The sequence below is a fragment of the Manacus vitellinus genome, unplaced genomic scaffold (genome assembly GCF_001715985.3).
Source record: "Manacus vitellinus isolate BGI_N305 unplaced genomic scaffold, ASM171598v3 scaffold_51_pilon, whole genome shotgun sequence".
Taxonomy (NCBI): Eukaryota; Metazoa; Chordata; class Aves; order Passeriformes; family Pipridae; genus Manacus; species Manacus vitellinus.
Genome location: NW_021940620.1, coordinates 752,979 through 775,253, shown reverse-complemented (window position 1 = coordinate 775,253; position 22,275 = coordinate 752,979). Strand labels below are relative to the sequence as shown.

The window sequence follows — 22,275 nt, the reverse complement described above, 5'->3', positions numbered from 1 at the left end:
TCAGCAGGTTTGGGGGACATTCTGGAGTTTGGTTTGCTTTTTTTAAAGTATTTCTCTCCCAGAATGAGAACAGGATGACTAATGTTAATCCGACTCCAGTTTCACTCAGAACTTTTATTGCCCCTCTTCCCATTTGCCTGAGTGTATCAGAGACTAAATCCAGAGAGTGTATCAGAGACAAAGGGCCTCCATTACACTGCAGATTTCAGCTGTCATGTACATTTTGCTCTCCCAATGAGAGCAGATTTATTAGGATCACAATTCAAAAGCCAAATCTCCATAAGAACAAAAGGAAAATGAACAATAATATTATGTTTTTGTATTTTACAAACAAATTGCTTAGGTGTTATACAGATTCCTGAAACCTACATTTGAGAATTTTGCAGCAGCTATTTAAAAGCTACTAGATACATTTCACATATTAACTTAAATAAAATTCAACAAGCAGTGAAAGACGCTAATGTTATTTAGCTTTTCACTATGTGGTTGTAAAGTGCTAACAAAACAGTAGGATAAGAAATTAAAAAACCCCCATCCCTTAAACTTAGTGAATTAAAATTGAGTTGGTTTATTTGTAATGGAAAAAGAGGAGTGCTGTAAGAAGTAAAGAAGTCGAAATTGCTTTTTTCAATTCCATTAATATCATCTAAACTGTGGCTCCACAATTGGGATGTCTGGACACCATCTGTTGCTATATTAAATGGCATCTTTTATGTTTATTTCTACAGTCTTTTTCCCTGAAAATACAGACCCCTCAGACCCATATTTAGTTGTCATGTGTATGTGCATGGTGTGTGTGAGAGGGGCTGTTTTCCAAGCTGCCTTTCAGCTTTCTCTGGGGAAGTGATTTAAACCCAAAGCTGGGGGTCAGGTGCAATTCCATCACACCTGCTGGATTCAGTCCAGCTTTACATCAATGGTTATTAATTAAGGCAGAGAGCAGGAGAGAAAATGAGTCTCCAGCCTTATGTTCAGGACATTCACCCAAGAGCTGGGGCTCCTGCCCTGCTGTTCCAGTGAGTCTGTAATTATTTACACAGCCTGGAGCCTGTTGGTGGGCCCAGTCCTTGCTGCCCCTGCTCCTTCCTGTGCAGCTCGTGTGCACACAGTTCCCAGTGTTCCCAGGCCACTGTTCCCAGTGTTCCTGGGGCAGCAGGAGGGGGGTGTTCACTCCCAGACAGGCAGAACTGAGACCAAAGCCCAGGTCTGCCCTTCTGTGAGCAAATGCTCCAACCACTGAGCTGCACAGAAGAGGAGGGCACTGCCCTTGCACTCCTGTTCCTCCAGAGCTGTGTGAACCTCGTGCCTCACTTCTCTGTCATGTCAGGCTTAATGGAATGTTTTGTGCTGAAAACAAAACAAGCCAAAACCCTCAAATCCCTCCTAGAAAATACTTAAAGAAATGTTGATGGACTTATTTCACGAAGAAAACGTGAAGGGCTTTCTTTCCAAATATCAGTGCTACCATTCCTTTGCACTTCAGCTGACCATCAGGAGAAGGACACTTCTGTAGCACAGATATCACCTTGCAAGGGACAGACAATCAGGAATATGAGGAATAAATTACTTTGTTCTCCTCTAACCCTCACAGTTTCCTTTGCTGTGCAACACAGACCCTCACCTACCACCCTCCTAAAACCTTCTCTCTCTGTTTCTAGATGCTGATGGGCTCATCTAAAACTTCTTTCTGGTACTTTATTATGTGAAAAGCCTGTAATTCTTGCTGCTGTCCCCATCACAATGAGAAAACCACAATGGCTGTCACTCTGTGATGAGGTTTTTGAGCTTTAGTGCTGCTGCTTTGTGTAGAACCATTTGGGTGGCCACGAGGAGTGCAACCCTCCTGGGGTCAGATGAGAAGTGCAACCCTCCTGGGGTCAGATGAGAAGTGTAACCCTCCTGGGGTCAGATGAGAAGTGTAACCCTCCTGGGGTCAGATGAGAAGTGCACAGGCCAAGCAATTGCACTAAGTAATGGTTGTGCTCTTCACAAAGGCTTCCATCAGAAAGTTTGAGGAGTAATAGAGTTATAAAAATGGAAAATGTGCCCTCTTATAATGTGACTGATCTTGACTGTTCAGAAAAGGTCACAGACCATGATTAAAAGCCAGAGTATAATCAATGTCAAAGAACCCTGGAAATGAAGCTGGTACTGACTCAAGCCAGTCTAATTTTAGGAAAAAAAGAATAAACTTTTCTGCTGACATGAACAATGAGATGTCAGTTGGGAATTGAATTGAACACTCATTCAGACCAAAGCCACCATGTCGTGGGAACACCTTTAGAACTCCAGCCTTTGCTACCAGCAGCTTAAGCAGCATAAACAGAGATCCACATGAGGATCTGTGCTGGTGGTCAAAGGAACATAATGGGAGATCTTAACTAAACAGAAGAAAAATAAGAATTGCAACAGGAGAAGGGGTGACAAGTTACTCCAATTCCATAGGGAATGATCCCTACTGAGGTTGTTATGTAGTGGTTACGTCCAAAAAAATGAGGGCTGAGCTCGGCTCTGGCTTTCCCCCTCTCCCTGGCAGGCACCACCCTCACATGTGCTGTTCAGAGAACAATGAAAGGCCCACAAAGACACAGCTACCTTGGAAACATAGGGGAGCTACAGACATTTAGATCCCAGTTCTGCAGTACTGAAATAAACAGTTGTCAGGTAAATTGTTCTGTGGATTGGAGATTAATCCAACCTAAATGACTCCTGCAAAGTTGGTGACTTCTATTTTCTCTCAGGTGGCTCAGCCTTGAAACCCTCGCTGCTGATTAGACATGAAACAAGTGATGTAACTCTACTGGAAAGATCAAATTAGCCCATGGGATTAATTGTTGTGTTTGAAGTGACCTCCACTTAACCTACAAAGAAGAGGGTGGCTGATACCCCTTGTCTGGAGCAGAAGAGGGCACAGCTGGCAAAGCCAGTGATAAATCATGCTCCCTGAGTCCCAGCAGTGGTGACACTCCTGAGGTAAAAGATGATGAGGAACAGATGAAATGACCCCCTGCTGACCCTGGCACTGCTGCCCTTGATCTGGGCACTGGCATTGCCTTGGTCCAGGTCTGTGCTGCAGGAATTCATGGTTGCATGGACACCCTGTGTCTGTGTCAGCACAAACCTGTGCTGCTGCTGCCTCCCTGTCACCTCCGGCTGCTGCCTCCTGTGTGCTGGCACTGCCACAGATCAAATGGATGGATGACACTCACAGATCAAAGTCCCTTTTTGTTTTGTTCTGGGTAGATCTTCAGCTGCACCAGTTTCCACCCTGAGGAGCCAGTGAGACCTCCCTCAGGGCAGCTGGGTAGGTTTTATGACAGATGGAATTAGTGTTACAGCCAGAGCTGCAGAGCTGAGGGTTAAACTCACCTCAGCAATTCCTTACTTGTCTGGATATTTTTGCAAGATATTTGACATGCACAAGGATACTGGCACTTGCCAGAGACCCAGTGCAAGACTTGCTGGCTTTGGAGATGGATGAGTAATACCCTAAAAAAAAAGTTATGTAATTTTCTTCTGCACTCCCAGTTTTTAAAACAAAATGTTGAGTTATGGTGCAATATTAGATTATACTTATTTCTTTAGGGATATTTACAGCGAAATTCTCAGTTTACCTGAATAGAAAGTATATCTTACCTGCATATATAACAATTCCCACTGCAACCTCAGTATTTCTGATTGTACATCCACGGAGCAAGAGGCTTTCAATGTTAAAACCAACCCGTTCATCATTTGGCTGCTCCCTAGAAGAAAGAATATCAAATGAAGCAATTCCTTTTTCTCTTCTAATAAAGGGTTAAACAAATTTTTTGTGTGCTTGTCTGTTATAAGCTGAAATCAAGTAAATTTGAAGGCCCCATTTTGCTTTTATTTCACTCAACTTCAGTGAAGACTCCAGCAAGAAGTCAAGGGAAGAACAAATCTGTCTTTAAAGACCACTTGCATGGGGCGTGTGTGTGATGAGGTCAACACAGAGCAAGTTTGGCTTTCCCCTGGTGCCTCATCAGGCAGATTCAGTATCTCATGAATGAAACCCAGACACATTATGTGACTTCTCACAGACACAGTTCTTTTGGAAAGCTGAGCAGGGTCTGCCTGCAGGTCGTGGCTCAGACAAATACACCCACACCTTGCAAGAGCCTCTGTCTCTGTGTCAGCCACCAAAGGGCTTCCCCTGTCTGTGACCCTCAGGTCACCTGAGCAGTCTCCAGGCTGAGATCTCTCCCTCGGTCTCACCCTGGATGCAAGACTTGTCATCTGGCTAAAGGTGTTCCCTCACAGCCCAGATCCTTCTGCCCACAGCACCAACTGATGAAAGCACCAGGTCAGTGCTCCAGCAGGGAGGCACTGTGTGATGTGCCTCTGAAAATGAACCTCTGTCCAGCTTTTATTGGACACTCTGGTAGCTTCCTCCTGAGTTCTTTACCAAGGCTGAGATTTTTACTGCAGACACTCCATCTTGTTATGTAAACATCAGGGTCAGAAAAGATTATTTTTTCCAAGAATATGCATCTTTCTCTACTTTGTGTTTGATGTCTGGCACTGCCTTCACCAGCAAACAGCAGTGTCCCTCAGATGGGGGCACAGTTGGGTGCCATCTCAGGCTACATTCAGCCTTGGTGAACTCATTTAATAGAAGGCTTCTTGCACCTCCCTGAACAGAATGTGCTGTGGTCAGGTGTGTCAGGTGGATGGCACTGAGTTCTTTAGGATCATTTTAGCAAAGGCAGTACTGCTGCTATTTTATAGCAAGGCAATAGACCCTCAATAATTTATTAAGGGTTCTTGGAGAAAAAGGTAACCTGTTCCAAGTAATTTGTGTTTACAAAATAGCTCAAATCTCAGCAGACCAAAGATGGAAACTCCACTAACTCTTAGCAAGTAATTTTCCCTGGTAACTTCTTTCATCTGCCCCTGAAGCAGGGAGAGAAAGGCAGCTAATTCCACATTCCAGCAAGCAGGTGAGATAATAGGCATTTACCAAAGAGATTTCTGTTACAGACTTTCAGTAGAGTTGAAGATTTTGAAGCCAGTCGTGTGCCCTAAGGGTGTGTATTTGTGTGTGTTTTCCTGTGACACATCCCCCACATTTCTATAATCTCAGTGCTCCTGGGCTGTATTACTCAGGCTAATTGGAAGGATTGCTTCAATTTAGATTAAACCCAGCAGTCCCAAAGCCAGCAAGCAGAGCCAGCAATCAATAGAAACCTGACCTCTCTGTGCCTGTGGAGATATTGCAGGAGAGGAGAAATGGCACTGCTGGGGGAGGCACCACCCTCACAGGGCAGGGACCCCAACCCAGAGCAGACAGGGTCAGTGCTGATGGGGGACACCCCTCGGGGTCACCGGGGCTGATCTGGCCCTCTGCAGCTGCTCCAGCTGCAGCTCTCCTGCTGCCTGCAGGGACAGGAACTCCAGTTCAGCTACAGGAACACTTGAACCCAGGCTGTGGGTGGGATGTGGCACAGTCAGGCAGTTAAATGGTTTGCATAACACAGGGCAGGGATTTGGTCTGGGACAGCAGGACATTGGTGTGGGAATCAGCACGGACTGAGACCTCTGAAGAGCATCTTGGGAAACAGCTGCCCTGTGTTGGAGGGTGAGAGAGTTTTAGGACATGAGCCACGTCCTTACAGTCCACAGAAGGGCTTTAGTCTGCTGAATTTGCTGGTATAGATTTCCTTGTTATGCCTGTGCCAGAATTATTCAATGAAGAAACACTAAAAAAAAGCACATTTTTGCACCAATCTAATACATTGGTTCAATGGGAATTTGCTTGTTTGCTTTTTCTAACTTTCTAATAAGAAGAAAATCTGGATTGCTTGTTAGTTCTTGGACACGTCCCTGGGGCTGTAAAGATGAAGAAACTATAGCCATGAAGCTGGGATTTATATCTAAAATCTAGCCTAGTCTAACCACTAGGTGAAATTTAAATGAGCTTATGTCTAACTTTTGAAGAGAGTTGAAGCCTTGTGAGAACAGCTTGTATGGAACAACCACAAACTCAGTGCCAAGCCTTGGTTCTGCCTCCCCTCAGAAAAGGAGTCCAGTCCATGTTTTATATTGACTTCTTAATCCAGGAATGGGTAATAGTGACAACCATCAATATCCCCAAAATACTTCCTTCCATCCAGTTCCTCCAAGAGAAATACTGAACCTCAGATACAAAATGCATTTACTGATGACAAGCACTTACATGTAACCTTGGAACTTATTGAGGTTATTGTTTGGCATCTCACAGGTGATGGTGCTTTGGAAAAATTCAGGTTCAAACAAAGCATTCTGCAAGAGAAAATGCACTGATAGTTAGTGTCAAATGCAATGAATACTTGAAAAGTCAGAGACCAAGAGAAGCCTAATTTAGACCCTCAAGGCTGGAGCACTTCCCTGGGAGAGACAGAGTCAGTGTAGCTCATTCAGCCTGAAGCAAAGCTTCAGAGGGGCTGAGGAAAGACCCAAGATTTTCCTCTCTTGAACTAACAACTGGTTAAATTAAATGAAGAAAATGCTGTGGGAAAAGAGCCCAACCTCCCCTGGCTCCCCCCTCCTGTCAGGGAGTTGCAGAGAGTGAGGAGGTCTCCCCTGAGCCTCCTCTTCTCCAGGCTGAGCCCCCCCAGCTCCCTCAGCCTCTCCTCACAGCACTTGTGCTCCAGTCCCTTCCCCAGCCTCGTTGCTCTCCTCTGGACCTGCTCCAGCCCCTCCATGTCCTTCCTGAGCTGAGGGCCCAGAATGGACACAGCACTCCAGGGGTGGCCTCCCCAGCGCCGGGGAAGCCACGGCCCCTTGGGCAGAGGGACCACGAGCCTTCCCCCAGCCCCTGCAGAACCAATGCCCTCAGGAGCAGTGGGTGCAGAACTGACCCCTCAGCAGCAGAGGCTGTGCAGTGTGCAGCCAGAGCTGTGTCCCAGCCCAGCCCGCTCCCAGCTCTCACCTGCCCGGGCAGGCCCCTCACCACCCGCCGCTGCTTCAGGTTGGTCTCCCCGTCCAGGTTGGCGGTTTCCAGGTGGCAGATCCCGCTCTGGTCGGAGGAGTGGAGCAGCAGGATGTCAGCTGGGATGGTCTCGTTGCACTGCAGCTGCACAAAGTCCCCCACTCTCACGTCCTTCCAGCACCTCTCCACGTAGGCACGTTCCTCCCTGGGGCACAAAAACCCGTCAGGGGAAGGGGGACACGGGGGGGGCAGGACCCGAGGGTTGGGGGCTTCGGGAAGAGAAAACAGGGCTTGGGGGCACACTGACTCTTTTTTTTTAAAGGACACAGAACAACAGCTAGAAATTAATGAGTCAGACATTTCCATAGTGTCACTTCACCACATGTCACATTCAAACCAAATCTTAGAATTAAATAATGGAACTGAAAAACATCCAACTACAACTGAAGTTCTCTTTCATTCTAGCATTAGCCCTACAATCTCCACAGCAAAAGTTAGAATGTAGTTTAAACTAATGGAAGTATTTTAAAGTATCTTATTGAAGAAATTCAGACACTTCACCAAAACTGATTAATTTTTTTGACTATGTGACTACGTCTCAGATACTTTCCAACATCAGCACACAGATCCTGAAAGAAGCAAAGTGATACCTCAGCTACACTTGCTTCAGGTCTTTACAGTTTGTAATTCTCAAGAGGGAGCTACAAAGCTTGAGTTTAGTGCACAGGAACAGCTGCAAAAGGTAGAAGACCTGACAAATGACCCTTAGTATTGAGCAAAAAAAAAAATGCAACCAGAGCCCAAGTTCAATGAAAAAGTTAAAGTAAGAAACAAAGAGCTTCTAAATGATTAAAAAAAAAAAAGGAGAAGAAAAAGAGCCTATGGGGTTCAAGGAAATGAGATTACTATTTCATCAACAGAACAGTGCTCAGAGGTTCAGCAAATAGCAGACTTTTTTTGGCATTACATTTTCAATAATTAATCCTTCAACTGCTCTTAACCATCTAAGCCAACCAAAAACTGCACAATAAGTTTTAAAATTAGTTAATGGGAAAACTGCTCTGGCAACAATGGCTTGGTTCCTCTAACTCTTTGAGAGGAAATTATTTTTTCAAAATGAACAATTAAATCATCTTATGCCTTGCTCAGTAAGAGGGAAAATGCTCATGATACTTTAGCAGACAGACACTAAAAGGCCTCTTGTAATGAGAGTCTTATTTTCTAAGTTTTTCATCATCCCCATCTATTGCCTGAAGAACCCTGTTGTTCATTTCAGCGTTTGTACCCAGAGAAGGGAGCAGTGATAGAGCAGATAAAGGGGTTTGCTCCAGTTCAAAGCACATTTCCAAGCTCTGCTTCAGAGCCAGGCCAAGGGCTGCTTCCTGCTAACCTACTTTCTGCCTTCTGCAGAGCAGAGCCAGCCTGTGCTGCCAGGCAAACCCTCACACTTGGCTGCTGTCCTTCAGAACAACATCAAACACAGCCACCTGCAAAGGTTGTGCAAGCAATTAAATCCTCTGTATTTCCCAGTGGTATCCACTTTTTATTCAAAAAAAGAACCCCTCAACCTAACTACTTAAATCCCTTTAATGCTGGGAGGTGTTTACTAAATTATGGTGTTGCAGTATTATTTTTTTCCTTCTTACATTAATTCTTCTTTCCTGAATTTTTCATTCTTTCTTATTTTGTCTGACTCTACTTAACTGCACATCCTTTCTCTTTTGCTCAACAACAGACATAAAAGACCACATTGAAGAGTTGTTGTAAGTTAATTTGATGTTGCTACACATTCAAAAAAAATCTAGATCAATTTCTATTTAAAAAGTATTCAAGCTGGTGTACGTTGTGTATTTAATGCTCTGCAAAATAGATACTAAGTTAATATAGCAAGTCAACTAAATAAATATGAATCCTTCCCATGTCAAACACCTTCTGTGTAGGACTTCTAAATTTGTTTGTTTAAAGCATAAAAGAGAGAGTATAAAATCAGTTCAGAGACAGCAGCTGGCTTGTCTTGCCACGCTGGACATTTGGAAGCCATGTGCAGTTTGCACACAATGTTTGCTGTGGCTCCTGCAGGACAATCCCCCTCCCTGCACGTCACCTCCTGCGCAGGTGGGAGGTTTACAGGGCACACTTCTGATTTCCCTGCTCACAAAACGCCACAGAAGGGCCTTGCCCAGCTGGCTGTGTTCCACACCAGCTCAAAGAAACCACTGTAGCTGGAATAATGCACAGAAATCCCAGATTTGGAATATCTTTTCAATAATTCCCTACGAAACACACATTACACATAAAGCTTCAGGGTCCTGCCCATTCACTAATTACAGAGGAGAGGGTGAGTCAGAAAAGCCAAATGACCTCTTTCAGATCAGAGGAAAAGCAGAACTCAGCACAGGGACTGGAGCTCAGGAACTGCCAGAACCCCAGACCTGCTCTCAGGTGAACTGCCTGTCCCTCTCTCCCAAAGAACATTCAGTTTGGCAGAGAAACACGTTTTCTGCTCCTGACAGGACCCTTCAGTTGGAGCTGGAAGATAACAGTTTCCTGCAGTACAAAGGTTTTCTACAACTTTCTAGAGAATAACCAGTGGATGAAAGGGAGAAAAACATTTCCTGCTGAGCCTGGTGCCCCCATGGCAGCACTGGCCCACTTGCCTGACAATGTTTTTAGATGAAGCAGATTCCTTCCAGCAATCCCTGGAACTGGGAATGCTGCCCATTTTCTGCTCACTGATTAAAGTTCACAGCACAAGCTCTGGTTGCTGAACAAACAGAGGAGCTTCATAAATCCAAGATGGTCTGATGAGAAACATAGAAAAAGGGCAAATGCATTTAACCAATAAAATAAATGAGATGTGATGATTTTCAATAGATGGGAATCTGGAAATCTGATTCTTGCAGCACGTGGCATCAGGGCTGTGGCACATCAGAGACATGAGGTAAGAGAGAATTCCTCAGTTCCTTCTCTCCCTTAGCAGCAATTTATCAACTGCACACTCACAAGTGTTCCCCTGCTGTCCTGGGATAATGGGGAGCAGGATAATGCCCAGCAGAGGACAGTGCCAATGAAAAGAGCTTCCCTTGAACAGCCAAAGTGCCAGAACTGCTATTGGACCCATCAAATCTGACCAGAAGACCCAAACTAAATAGACTTTATGAAGTCATTTCTGGGAAAAAGGATCATAAAAACACCCTGCTGCCACTGGAGATCATGGGGAAACTTGAATAAATTATTGACTTTGTGTCAACAATTTGATTTCTCATTCTTGGATTCAATGAAGATAAATCTCAAACAAAAACTGGGTCAAAATGGATGGTGAATGGGAGCAAATAAAAATTATTGTTCTGCTCCCCAGAGGAAATTAAATAAAAGTAATTTTTCACATGCACTCCACAACATATCTACATGTCCTAGGTTGTCTTAGAGAAAGATCTTCAAAATCTTTATCACCTAAAAGCATTATATCAGCCAATTAGAGTTCACTGAGTCTTATTCCCTTGAATTACTCCAAGCTCCATCTCAGGATCTTTTGCAGCTCAAAGTAAAGCTTGTTTTCTCTCCCTTTCACTCCCTAAATTGCCACACCTGGAAAAATATATCAGTGTCATCAACAGAGAAATCCCAATGTTTGTATTTTATTGTATATAAATTTGCTAAATTGTTGTATTTGAAAATGGCCTCCTCAAGCATCACCTGCTTTATAAAAAATGCACATATTCTGAGATCTCAGTTCTACACATACAGCAGGGTGAATCACACAGGTTCTTACCCCTCACAGTCTATTTCTGCAAGTAGAAATCTCACACAGTTTTATGCCATCGAAGATTATTCCAGTTTTTATATGTAAAAAACCTCACAGAATGTTTTCAAAGACCACTGTCTGTCCAGGACCTCACAGTTTGGAGCTACTGCCACAGAACTTCACAAAAGTGCCACCAAAGGAGCAGGTTTAGGACTCGAGGAAGGCACTGGACCATCCAGGAGCTGACTGTGAGAGCTGTCCCAGGTCAGGGTGCAGCACAACCTGGCTGATGGCTCCTGGCTGGAGACACTGTTGGAGCACGAGGAGGAACCTCAGTGTTGGCTCATCCCTGGCTTCTGCCACAGAGCCACTGCAGGGCTGGGAAGGTGGTTTGTGACCTGGACATCAGCCCAGCAGCATCAAGGATGTCTTTGGCAGCAGCCAGGGCTGGAACCAGCCCCAGCCTTTCCCACATCCCCAACTCTCCCAGGTTCCCCACCTCGAGTGGGAGGTGTCCCTGCCCATGGCAAGGAGGTGGGACCAGGTGATCCCTCCCAACCCTCACCATTCTGTGATTTGGACACTGTGTTGAGACAGCAACAGCACCTTTGAAAGGTAGTGGGAGTGAAATTTTTCTAAATTCTAATAAAATACAAACACTGCCATGGTTTTGGCATTCCAAATTCCTTGATGTTAGTAACAGATCCTATCTTTGATGTGCTAAAGCTGCTATAGTATTGTACCAAGGAAGTTATTCTCTCCATGATAAAAGAAGCCTACGTTCAACTTCAATAATCAATTCAAGTTTATGAGAACTTTAAGTAAGTGCCAGAGCTCTATAAACGTGCTGTGTGTTCATATACAAGGGTTTGGATCTCTTTTAACTTGCCTTTGAAGAAATAAAATAAAATAGGAGTAAAAAGCATGTTGAGAGTACATTTGCTTAGACTTACTGGGTTCATTTTGTAAGTTATAGATCATTGTACTTAAGAAAATCTATTTTGTTTTTAATACTGCCTTGAACAAAATGCTATTGTTACTATTCTTCCTGGCACCAGCAGGAACTAACAGGTAACTCCAAGGTCACTCAGTGTCCTTAGCGTGCATTAATCATTAGCATTAGTTTCTAAAGATTCTCATTAACTTATGAAGTTTCTAGGACCCACAGTCTATATCAGATTTTTTGGTGGTCATATCCTTACATGACCATGTAGGTCATGAGGTAGAAACCTGCTTCTCTACAGGTTTTAAAGGTATTTTAAAAATCCAGACAGTAGGATGGATCTTAATGCCACGAGGCCACGATTCTGCAGGTCTGAGTCAAACCCACAGGTTTTCATTTATTTCCCCTAATGTTTAGTCATTAACTCCTGCTGCCACTGCTAAACCACTGCACCTTTTCTGGGAAGCAGCTTTAATGTCTTGGCAGGTAATAAATCTTGGAGAAAGCTCTGATAAAGCAATACACAAACCAGTGGTAGCATTAGTAATGGATTTATGGATTTTCCCCCCCAGAGAGCAGGATCCTCACTGCAGCAATCACACACTCACCTCCTCCTGCCTCGCTGCTCTTTGGCTTCCAGGTGCTGCTGCCCAGACCAGCTGAGTGTTGGCATTTTAATTTTGCATTTAGTCAGCCCAGGATGTCCCATATTCCTTCACCAAACAATCAGCACCCTCCTCATAAGATGAATTCAGGTTTTCATTCCTTCACAATTTTGGTAGCACTGGTTTCCAGCAGTGTCCTGGGGACACAACACCCTTGGGTGTACTCTTGGCTAAGGACACTTTCTCAGCTCAGTGGGAGTTTGAAGAATCTCCTCAGCTTGCACAGAGTGTTTGGGCCTTCACTAAAAGCCACTGTTAATTCATGTATCCAGAGCTAAACTAGGTGCAAAATTTCCACAGTAGCTGAAGTGCACACAAAAAGCCCAGGGATGACAGAGCAGAGGATGCCCAGTGCAGTGCCAGCCCCTCGTGGAGAACAGCCCAGCCATGGTGACACTGGGCAGGGGGACAGTGGCTTTGGGGCTGTCCTGGGAATGCACCTACTGAGGAGCCCTTCAGCCCCCAGATACTGAGATCCATGCACTGTTCAGAGAGGCACCACTGAGGTGGAGCCTTGGTATTTCTATATCTATGCCCAAGAAAATTCATTGCAATTTTGCCCGAGGGAATGTGGTGAGATTTCAAGTGGGACAGAGGCTTTAGGTTTTTTGGTGTATAAAATGAACACACTAAAGCCTCCAGCAGGCTCCTAGTCTTTAAAGTTATGCTTTGTTAGAAAACAAAAATGATAAAGCTAAAAGAAAAGGCTCTTTAACAAGTGAAAACTCAGAGTTGCTGAACAAGACTTTAATTTAAAGTTTTGGCAAGAAATCTTTTTGCTCACTGTGCCCTTGGCAGGATGGTATTTTCCTCTCCTCCTGCTTTCTACTTTACAAACCCTCAGGTTCACCCTGGGCAGAGTGAGCTGCATATGTTTCCAGGGTCCAGAGAGAAATAAATTTTCTTTTCTTTTTTTCTTTCTTTCTTTGCTTCTTTCCTTCTTTCTTCTGAGATTTGACAGTAGGTTAATTCCTGTTTTCAGGTCTGTTCCTTGCCCTTCTCTGCTGTCTTCCAGAAGCCTCTGTTGGTCCCTGCATCCCTGGCCAGCCCCAGTCACTCTCCCAGCTCCATGGGGAGCATCCTGGGGAGGTTCAGTCTCTCCTCCCTTCCCAAAGCCCAGCTGACCAGAGCTCTGAGGGAGGTTCAAACAGAACCACTGCCTTTGCTGCCCAGCTTCCCTAAGGAAACATAAAGTATAGGATACGTCCAGAAGCCTGTAGGAAGGCAGAGCTCCATTGCAGTCATAGAGAAAATTACAGCACAGAATTACAATACTCCAATTGACTGAAATATTTTAATTCTCTTTCAAAACAGGGAGTTCAGCTTAAGCCACTTGCAGCTTTTCAGCTGTTGGCAGTTCTGGTTTTGTGCAGCACAGTAGTGAGTTCTTTGTTTTTATCTTCTTTCCACATCACTCTGTAGGACTAACCCAGAGTTAGTGCTGATGCAAAAATCTTTAAATGTTCTAAAACCTCACACTAAGCAGACAAAGAGTTCCAGTGAAGGGCAGCCTGAATTTTTTGTATCACAGACATCAATGGACCTACAGAGGAAGAGGAGATTGATCCTTGCAAGAACTACTTGAAAACCACAGGCCCTGGAAGCATCACAGAGGAACTTTCTATTGAAAAAGTAATCAGGTTATCTCATTTAGGATGCCTGTTGACTTATCTGCTTATCCAACAGCTCCACAGGGTGATTCAAAGCATATAAACTAACTAGGCTTCCCTAAGTCACTGACTCAGATATCTGAGTTTAGGTGCTTCAAATTAAGCAATGTGAACAGCTTAAATGAAGGGAATGTTTTTGTGGCTGCTGCTGTGCCATCAGAACTGTGCAGTCCTTGCATTTGTATCTTAGTGTCTATTGAAACACTGAGAAAAAATGAGGTTAATTCTTCAAGAAATGTGAATTTTGATGTAAAAACCTGTCTGGACACTATGGAGTATTTGCAGACCTCTACAGAATCCGAGGGGTGTATCACATCCAAGCTATGTATTTGAACATTATGGAACTTCAAGAAAATTAAATAACAGCTTTTAGCAACTGTTGCCCTGCCATTCCCTCTCAGGGCTGTGCCTCCCATTCAGTGGCAGCCCCTGTTAGTAAGGGAGTGACAAACTGGAGAGAGTTCAGAGAGAAGGAACCACAGCAGGGCTGGGGGGACTGACTGACAGGAAAGATGAAAGGAGTGATCTCTGTGCAGGTCTTGACTAAAAGGTGTCTGGGTGCAGCAGAATGAACTTGATAGAAATCACACATATTTGAAGATTATAATTAACTGTTATGGATGGAGAATAACTAATTAGGGTTGTATGAAATCAGGTGACTTGAGAAATTTAAATGCAATGAAAGAGGGATAGTAAAGCATAGTATCACAGGAAATGCTTTGACAATCACATTTTGTAGTAATTGGAGCCCCCCCTTGCTTGCAAAATTTAAAAGCAGACAAATTATATTTTAAAGAACACCAGGAGAAATGAGGCATTTAAACATAGGTCTGTACTATCTGCAATTCAGTTTTCTGTCCTCTCCTTTTGGTGCTCTGTGATTTGTTCTGACAGCACAAGTTTGTCTACAGTTGGGATGATTCCAAAACCTTTGGTTCTGAAATTACAATCTCCAAAATGAAACATTAGATCTAAGTTATTGCATCTCCCCAAAATACTTTAATGCCTGTTAATTGTCTCTCATTTTCTCAATTAAACATTCCTTAAACACACTACTGGAAGAGTCTTTTCTTTCATTAGATCAGCAGCCTGGGTTTCCCATTCCAGCTGATCTCTGGGAAAATAAAATTGGAAGAAGGATGTTTACAGGCCAGCCTATTTAATTTCAATTTCCCTTGCTCTGTGTTAAAAGAAGACAAGTTACTGCATTTCTTCAAGAAAGTTTTGGAGAACAGTCAGCATTTGGGAAATGTTGGTCTGTTTTTGTATTTCCTTTGGAGCAGGAGCCAGAGTTCTTGTTATTGAAATCTGAAATAAAGGCCATATGCCCTCCAAGACTACCCCTTAAAATCTAAGTAATCCCTCATCTTAGGATGAAAGATCAGTTGCTCTATTAAGAAAAACTTTTTGCCGCCACAAGATTAACAAAATGTGCAGGGTCCCAAAAAGACTTTCACCTGTGTTAAAAAAGTCACCTCCAGCAGATGATTCAGAAGGAAGAAAATTAGAAGACATCACGCTCTCCCATGACTTTGCAGCTAGCAAGAAGAACAAGAAATATCAGCTTCCCAAAGCACTGGAGAAGCCTGATTAAAATTATTCATGATATAATAAGCTGTGGTGACTGATCTGATGGCAACTGTAATTACCCACGTTCTTTTCAGACAGGATGAATCCTACAGTCTGAACTCTTCTCATCTTCCTTTCCCTTACATCATCTTTTCAGGCCATAAAACCTGGGTGAAAGACAAGATTCTAGGCAGGATTTATTAGTAGATCAACATCTTTTTTATGGCATGGGAAACCCAATTTTAAGGCAGGCCCATGTCACGTTTCTGCATAACAAAGTACTCACGGCTGTGAGTTGAACCTGGGTTTGAACGTGTGTGTAATTCCAGGAGGGACATTTTTCCCTTGTACAGAACAAGTTTTACTGTATTCCCTGCTTCTCATGTTCCCATGGTAAAAGGCTTTCAGATCTAAATTAACATGGTTGCTGTCTGTATAGAGGAAACAACTAAGATTCCTCTGTGGATTCATTCAGTAGCACCCACTGCCCCACCTTTCCCTCATCCTGGTTTTAACAAGTGTTAACAAATAATCCATTGCCTCATGGGCTAATGCAACACTGAAAACATTCAGACATCCAACTAGATTGTTGTCTCCAAGACAGGCAGAGGAGACAGCTTTGCCTCCCTACCCCAAGAGCTCCAATTACTCACACTCTCCTCTGTGGGAGAGAAGGAATCTTAAATGAACATTATTTAGGAACTCATCAAGTGCCTTCTCTCGTGGACAAGTTGGCAAAGAGAGCAGTGCAATTTTGTTTCTGACAAATCATTATCTATATTTGGGGATAAGTCTAGCCTCTAAACAAGCAAATCCATTGTTTTCCTGTTTAACCAGCAGGATATAAAAATAAAAACCTGACAAACACACGCAAGAGAAACAAAGAGAAATGACAGCCCCATGTGATAAAAGCCAAAGTTCTGCAATATCCTGCCTGTGAAAGTGCACGTTATGTAAAGCACTGCTGATTAATTGGAGGGCTGACAGGTACATCCACAGAGATGGAAAGTTTTGCACTCCTGACTCCCAGATGTGATATTTTAACAGGGAGAAGGCATTTGCTATTTGCTGAGAGAACAGTTTTGATACAATAAAACATAATTTTCAAATTTAGGAAAGTCCTGAGAGCAAGAAGTCAGGAAGCATTTTAAGTGAGCACAGACTAACACGCAGTTAATTCATTTAGGGATGACTAAACACAGGCACATGTCACTATCTCCTGTTTCTAGACTGCATTTTTACAGTTTCATTTTGAAAGCTCCAGAGTAGAGTACAACATTAAATGGGTTTCAAAGGGCCAAGACTTTAAGAGGTTTCTTGGCATCTAAGAATGCAAACAAGTCCCATGACAGATCTTGTTCTGTGCCCCTTTACACAGATAGAATTAAACCCTCCTGAAAATTTCTTAGAAAAGCAGTTGCTTGTAGCTCCTCAAGCCCCTATTTCCAGTGCTCTCCACATCCAAGAGGCCCACAGTCACACCAGTATCATGAAACTCAAACTGATCTTCCCAGTCTAAAAGTGCTTTAAAAAAAAAATCAAAATCAGTACAAATACCAGGTGGGAAATAGTGGCTTTGAATTTTCCCCATTTCACTTAATCACTGGGATTTCCCAGCAGCTGGAAATGTATTAATTTTTTTCAGCAAAAAGCCTCACCATTGATAAAAGATCTCAAGCCCCACGGTTTTAGTAACAAAAGCTGCCCCAAGCTCACCTGCTGTAGATGTAACACCCCATGTGATTGATCTCTTTGTCTAACTTGTACCTCCTGAAGTCCTCCCAGGCATCTTTGATGGCTGTGATGACCATGATGACACAGATGGGGATCAGAGACACCTCTGGCTGGAAGGCATTCACCACTGGCACAAAGTTCAGCAGGGCAATGAACACGAAGTAGACGTTGGCGAAGCGGTGGAACTGCTCGTAGATGTTTTTGGGGAGGAAGGTCAGGATGGTGTATTTTGTGGTCTTGATTTTATTGGAGCCGTAGTGTCTGTTTGGATTTTCCTTCCACTTCTGACTTCCAAAGGGCAAATTGGAGACGATCACTCGTTTGTTTTCATTTTTCTTCTTTCTTTTCTTTCCTTTTCCTCTCTTCTCCAGCTCCTCATTTTGGATTTCAGTGTCTGGGGAACCACAGCGACAGCAGCTTTCCTTGAAGAAATGTTTCTTCCACACCATTCTAGAGAAGCAGCCTGGAACAATTCTCCTTGACATCTTGTTTTCCTCTCAAAAAGTAGCTTCAAAGTGAAAACCAACCAAGTTAGAAGAGTTCAATAATCCAAATGAACTCCCGAGTGGTGGAGGGAAGAGCTGAGGTGTCTGAAGCCCAGAGCTGCCTCTCCTTCTGTCTGCCCCAGCCTCCAGCTCCCCAGGGCCAGGGCTCAGCCTGACTCAGCTGCAGGTCTCAGAGCCTGCTGGGGCTGCACCTCGCTGGGACAGGAGCATCTGGAATGTTGGGTTATTCCTGTTGGCTCAGACCATTCCCTGGCACTGCCTCTGCTCACAGGGTGCCTCTGCTCCGCCCCAGAGCAGGGACAGAGCTCAGAACACTCCCAGGATTTCCACAGGTCACTCCAGGAGTTCCAGGATCACTTTATGGCCCTGGGAGTTGCCAGGAAGCTCAAAGGTGATGGCTGGGCTGCACGTCCCAGATGTCAACACGAGATCGCTCCAAGCTCAGTTCAGACACTATTTCTCTTTTACTTCCTCTATCTACTACTTGTTTTCCTGATCATAACATGGATCATAACATGGATTATTGAACAACAACTCCCACCCCCCAAACCCAGCTAACCTCTGATTTGGCACTTTTGGGGATGACACACAGACACAGGCAAGTGAAGGGCAGTGTACCTGCACTGCCCCTCAGACCAACCCTTCTCCTCTGATAGACCCAAAACCTCCTCTCGCACCCAGTCACTCCTTCCAGTCTCTCTTTTCTTCTCCCCCTTTGGTCCTCATGCCTCTGGCACATGAATGTGTAATTTCCAGGAGAGCTAATGACAGGTATGCAAAGCACAGTCATTTTTTCTCTGTAGTCTGGTCTTAAGGGGAGGTGAAAAAAGGAAGAGACCTAAATATTTAAACTTCTAAATGAAAACTCTTATCTACTGCATTATACAGTGATAAGCTGAGCAGTCTCAAGTCAAGTTGGTGCTTGGACAAGAAACTCTGATGAAATGGAAATGTTGCAATAACAATCACACATGAAAGTATTTCTTCCTTCTGAGTCACTCCTGAGCAAACAGCTCCCTGCAGGTGTTGTACCATCCCAAAGCCAGGCCTCTATTGATCCCTCTGCTTACTGGAAGCCCTAGAAATTGTTTTTCAGTTCCTGATCGTGATTCACCTTGAATGTTGTTGATCACTAATTCTTTATTAATGGGTTCAGTGTGAAACATCTTACATGTTTTTAAACAGCCCCAGTTATCCTTTCCAGACTTGGATAAGTTTCATTTTTCCTCCAGATCCTTCTGCTCCCTGGAGAGGATGTTGTGTGGGTTGGCAAGCTGGTTTGAAAACTTGGAATGGAAACCTGTATATCAGCACACACTGCTGGGACATGGAACAAAGCTCCAGTGATACTGAGATGATTTCAGTGAGATAAGTAAGGCATTTTAAAGGTAGAAAAAATTCTTTTCTAAGAGCTTTTCCAATTTTACAGTGCTCCAAAGGGTCAATGAGGGAATTACTGCACAACCAGATGAACAGTTTCCACCCCAACAAACACAAGGGAAAATAATTGGGTTTGTTTACTTACTTGTCATATACCCTGGTTTTAGAGGAGTTTATTGTCTTGTCATACTGGTGTTTTCTGTAATCCTCAACAGCATCCTTAATCATGCTGGGAAGCAGCACCACAACCAGAGGCAGCAGAGTGACCCCCCTGCAGAAGATTTCCACTTGTGGGAACCAGCTCAGAACTACCAGAAAGAAGAAGCAAAGATTGCCCAGCCTGAAAAGGGAGAAAATAAATTAAAAGTAGTCAGAAATGAGAACGTGTCTTTTCCTTAACGAACAACACCCATTTTGTGTCAAAGGAACATTAATCATTCCACTCCTATGCCCTCCTTTTCCTTTCTCCAGAATGGATTAATCAGTTGCTTAACTAAGATGATAATTATTTCTTCAGAGGAGCCTGTGAGATACATTTTCATACTATTATAGCTAACTCCATTTCCCCACATCTTACAAACACTATTTACCAGGAGCTCCAAGGTCTTTAATGACCCCCCACTGCCTCAGTCTTGAAAATAAGCACAAAATCAAACAGAAGCCAAAGAAACCTTAAAAAACCAAACCAATGAATGAAATGTCCTGGTCAGGAATCCTTGAAGGATTCCACGAGTGGAAGGTCAAATTATGAATGTGTAAATCTAATGTACAGAATGAAAATTTCAAGGCTAGAGATGAATATACAATTTTCATTTCTCTTTATCATAATGATATTTCCCTGGGCATCTTTTTGACATGATTAATTCTGCTGAGGGGGTACATAATTTGAAATGAGCACTCGGACAGAAAGCTGACCTGCACCTGCACATACATTTATACTGTTTATGGGCTGGTAGAGAGTCACTTCAGGACATTAAAAAGATATCAAAACTGAGCTGCTGAAATCCACAATATTTTCGCAACACATCCAATGAATCTTTTCTGTGTTCTTAAAAATCAAGAGTTTAGGAAACCAGAGGGATTTTTAAATAAAAACTTGAAATTTTTACAAAGAAAACTGTTCCAGTATTCAAACAAGACAGCTGGTCCCAGCAGTGTCAGACACTGCCAGTGTTTACTTGCCTTAATCCTCCATTTCAGTGTGAACTGAGTGACATTTGCTTACAAATAATCACCACCTAAGTGTTAGTCCTGTGGCCACTACACATGGCCCTTCTCCATTGCTCTCAAATATCACTGTTTCAGAGAGACTCCTGGAATCTCATGGATCACTGAACGATTTTTTTTACCTGTGAAACTGTTCAAAAAGGTTTTGGGGCACAAAAGTGAACCACGTGTATTTTGTGGTCTGTATCCCGTTTCCAGAATAAAAGGTAGAAGCTTGTTTCCAGTCTTTCCACTGTCTCCCACTGCCAGGAAAGACGACCCTCCATTTGTTCAGGCTGAGTTTTGGGTTGTCTCTGCCAGGAGGCAGCAGTGGGGTGGGTTCTGATGGAGCCTGGGATGGAGCTCCCAGACGCTGCCAACGGTACCAAGCTGAGTCCACAGAGAAAGCCATTGCCAGGGGTCAGGCTGCAAGACAAAGGCATGACAAGCACTGACAAACAGTTCCACTCTGGAGAAAACTCACTTGGTGTCTGTGAGCAGAGGTTTAACACCACAAACAATCCTCCTGCTCCCTGCATTGCATGTTCAGCTTCCGAGCTCAGAGAATGCACAGAATAAAAGATACAACAAAATCTTCAATATGGAAAAATCTGTTTCTATCTCTGGGGGGAAAAATAATCCAAAACCTATTTTAAGGTGTTATAATACCAAACTAACGTGGACAAAGCCAATTTATCAGAGGGGAACAATGGCTTTTCCATCACGAACTCTCTATCATTTTTCTCAGTCATAAAGTGCCACCAAATTTACTCAGGCATTTTTCTTCAAACGTCTGACTTTCATACAATACCCTTTCCTGTTCATTCTTACTTAGAAAGGGACTGGTTCAGGTGTTGAATGTTAATAGCTCAGACAATAAAGAACTGCAGCATCATCCTAATTTCATTTACACTCACGTAACAGTTTTCCAGAGTCTCCAAAGGAACCTGGTTTGAATGGAAAACGCCAGAGTTCAGTGCAGCCCAACAGCAGCTCAGCACCTGTCAGACCTGGAAACCAAGGGGGACAAAAAGAACCCTCTGTGTCCTTAAAGCCACAAAAGCTAATAAGTGGGAGGCAGCCTGGAGGAATTATTCAGGTGAGTCACAAGAGGAATGGCCAGGACCATTCCCCTCTGCTGCTGTACAGTCACCAACTGCTGCTGTCTCATCGTCCAGTCTGCTGGGAAGTTTCTGTTCCAGAACCTCTTTGCCCTCTTTCTTTCCATTCCATTGCTGAGGGATGGACTGTGGGCAGTATCCAACAGGGCAGACACAGTTTTCCCATTTGGTTTTCTAGGGAGAAAACATCAGTGCAATCCAACCTAGGATAAGTCCTCTCCCTCCTTGTGTAGATGCCTCTCAAAGTTTCCACACCCACAGAGATATATTATTATTCATTATATAAAATTCATTATATAAAATTATAATGGACCATTACCTATTTTATTCTTCCTTTTAGGAAAAGTGCTCCTTCCCACAGTCCCAATTTTTGTCACTTTTCTAACTGTCCAGTGGAGTTACTGCAGCATCAAGAGAGGGGCAGAAAGTTAAACATGTCTTGGTGTCTCAATTCCTGAACTCCTGCATTTGGGATAAACAAGATAAGCAACATACAAGTGATTAAACTATAAGCTATTTATAGCAAAGGTAAGTTGGCCACACAAAAAAATGTCAGCTACACACCCAGATATGCTGAGATGTGAGAGGGGAAATGTGTGAGCTGGTGTTAGCACAGGAGGCCAGATGAGCACTCACGTTATTTCACAAGCTTCAGCAAAATCTATGGAAAGTGAGGCAATAAAGAAAGCATGAAAACCTTTGCACCTCTCCCACAAAACTATAGAATAAAGTATGCCCCAGAAAGTTTTCAAGATTTCTGATGTTTGGTGAAAGAGTGAACTGACCAATACCCTGCAAATTAAAA

General features: G+C 43.5%; 1 protein-coding gene across 1 annotated transcript in view; it reads right to left on the bottom strand.

The window, feature by feature from the left end:
• The window catches only part of ATP10B (ATPase phospholipid transporting 10B (putative)), a 47,578-nt gene extending 25,657 nt beyond the window's left edge, over positions 1 to 21,921 (bottom strand). Inside the window, exons 1-6 of the mRNA XM_029962995.1 lie at positions 21,790 to 21,921; positions 20,493 to 20,775; positions 19,289 to 19,483; positions 6,932 to 7,136; positions 6,197 to 6,282; positions 3,637 to 3,743 (exon numbers count right to left, since the gene is read on the bottom strand). Of these exons, the coding sequence (XP_029818855.1) occupies positions 3,637 to 3,743; positions 6,197 to 6,282; positions 6,932 to 7,136; positions 19,289 to 19,483; positions 20,493 to 20,761 (862 nt within the window). The 5' untranslated portion in view covers positions 20,762 to 20,775; positions 21,790 to 21,921. The remainder of the gene's footprint in view (positions 1 to 3,636; positions 3,744 to 6,196; positions 6,283 to 6,931; positions 7,137 to 19,288; positions 19,484 to 20,492; positions 20,776 to 21,789) is intronic.
• Between the last annotated feature and the right edge of the window lie 354 nt (positions 21,922 to 22,275).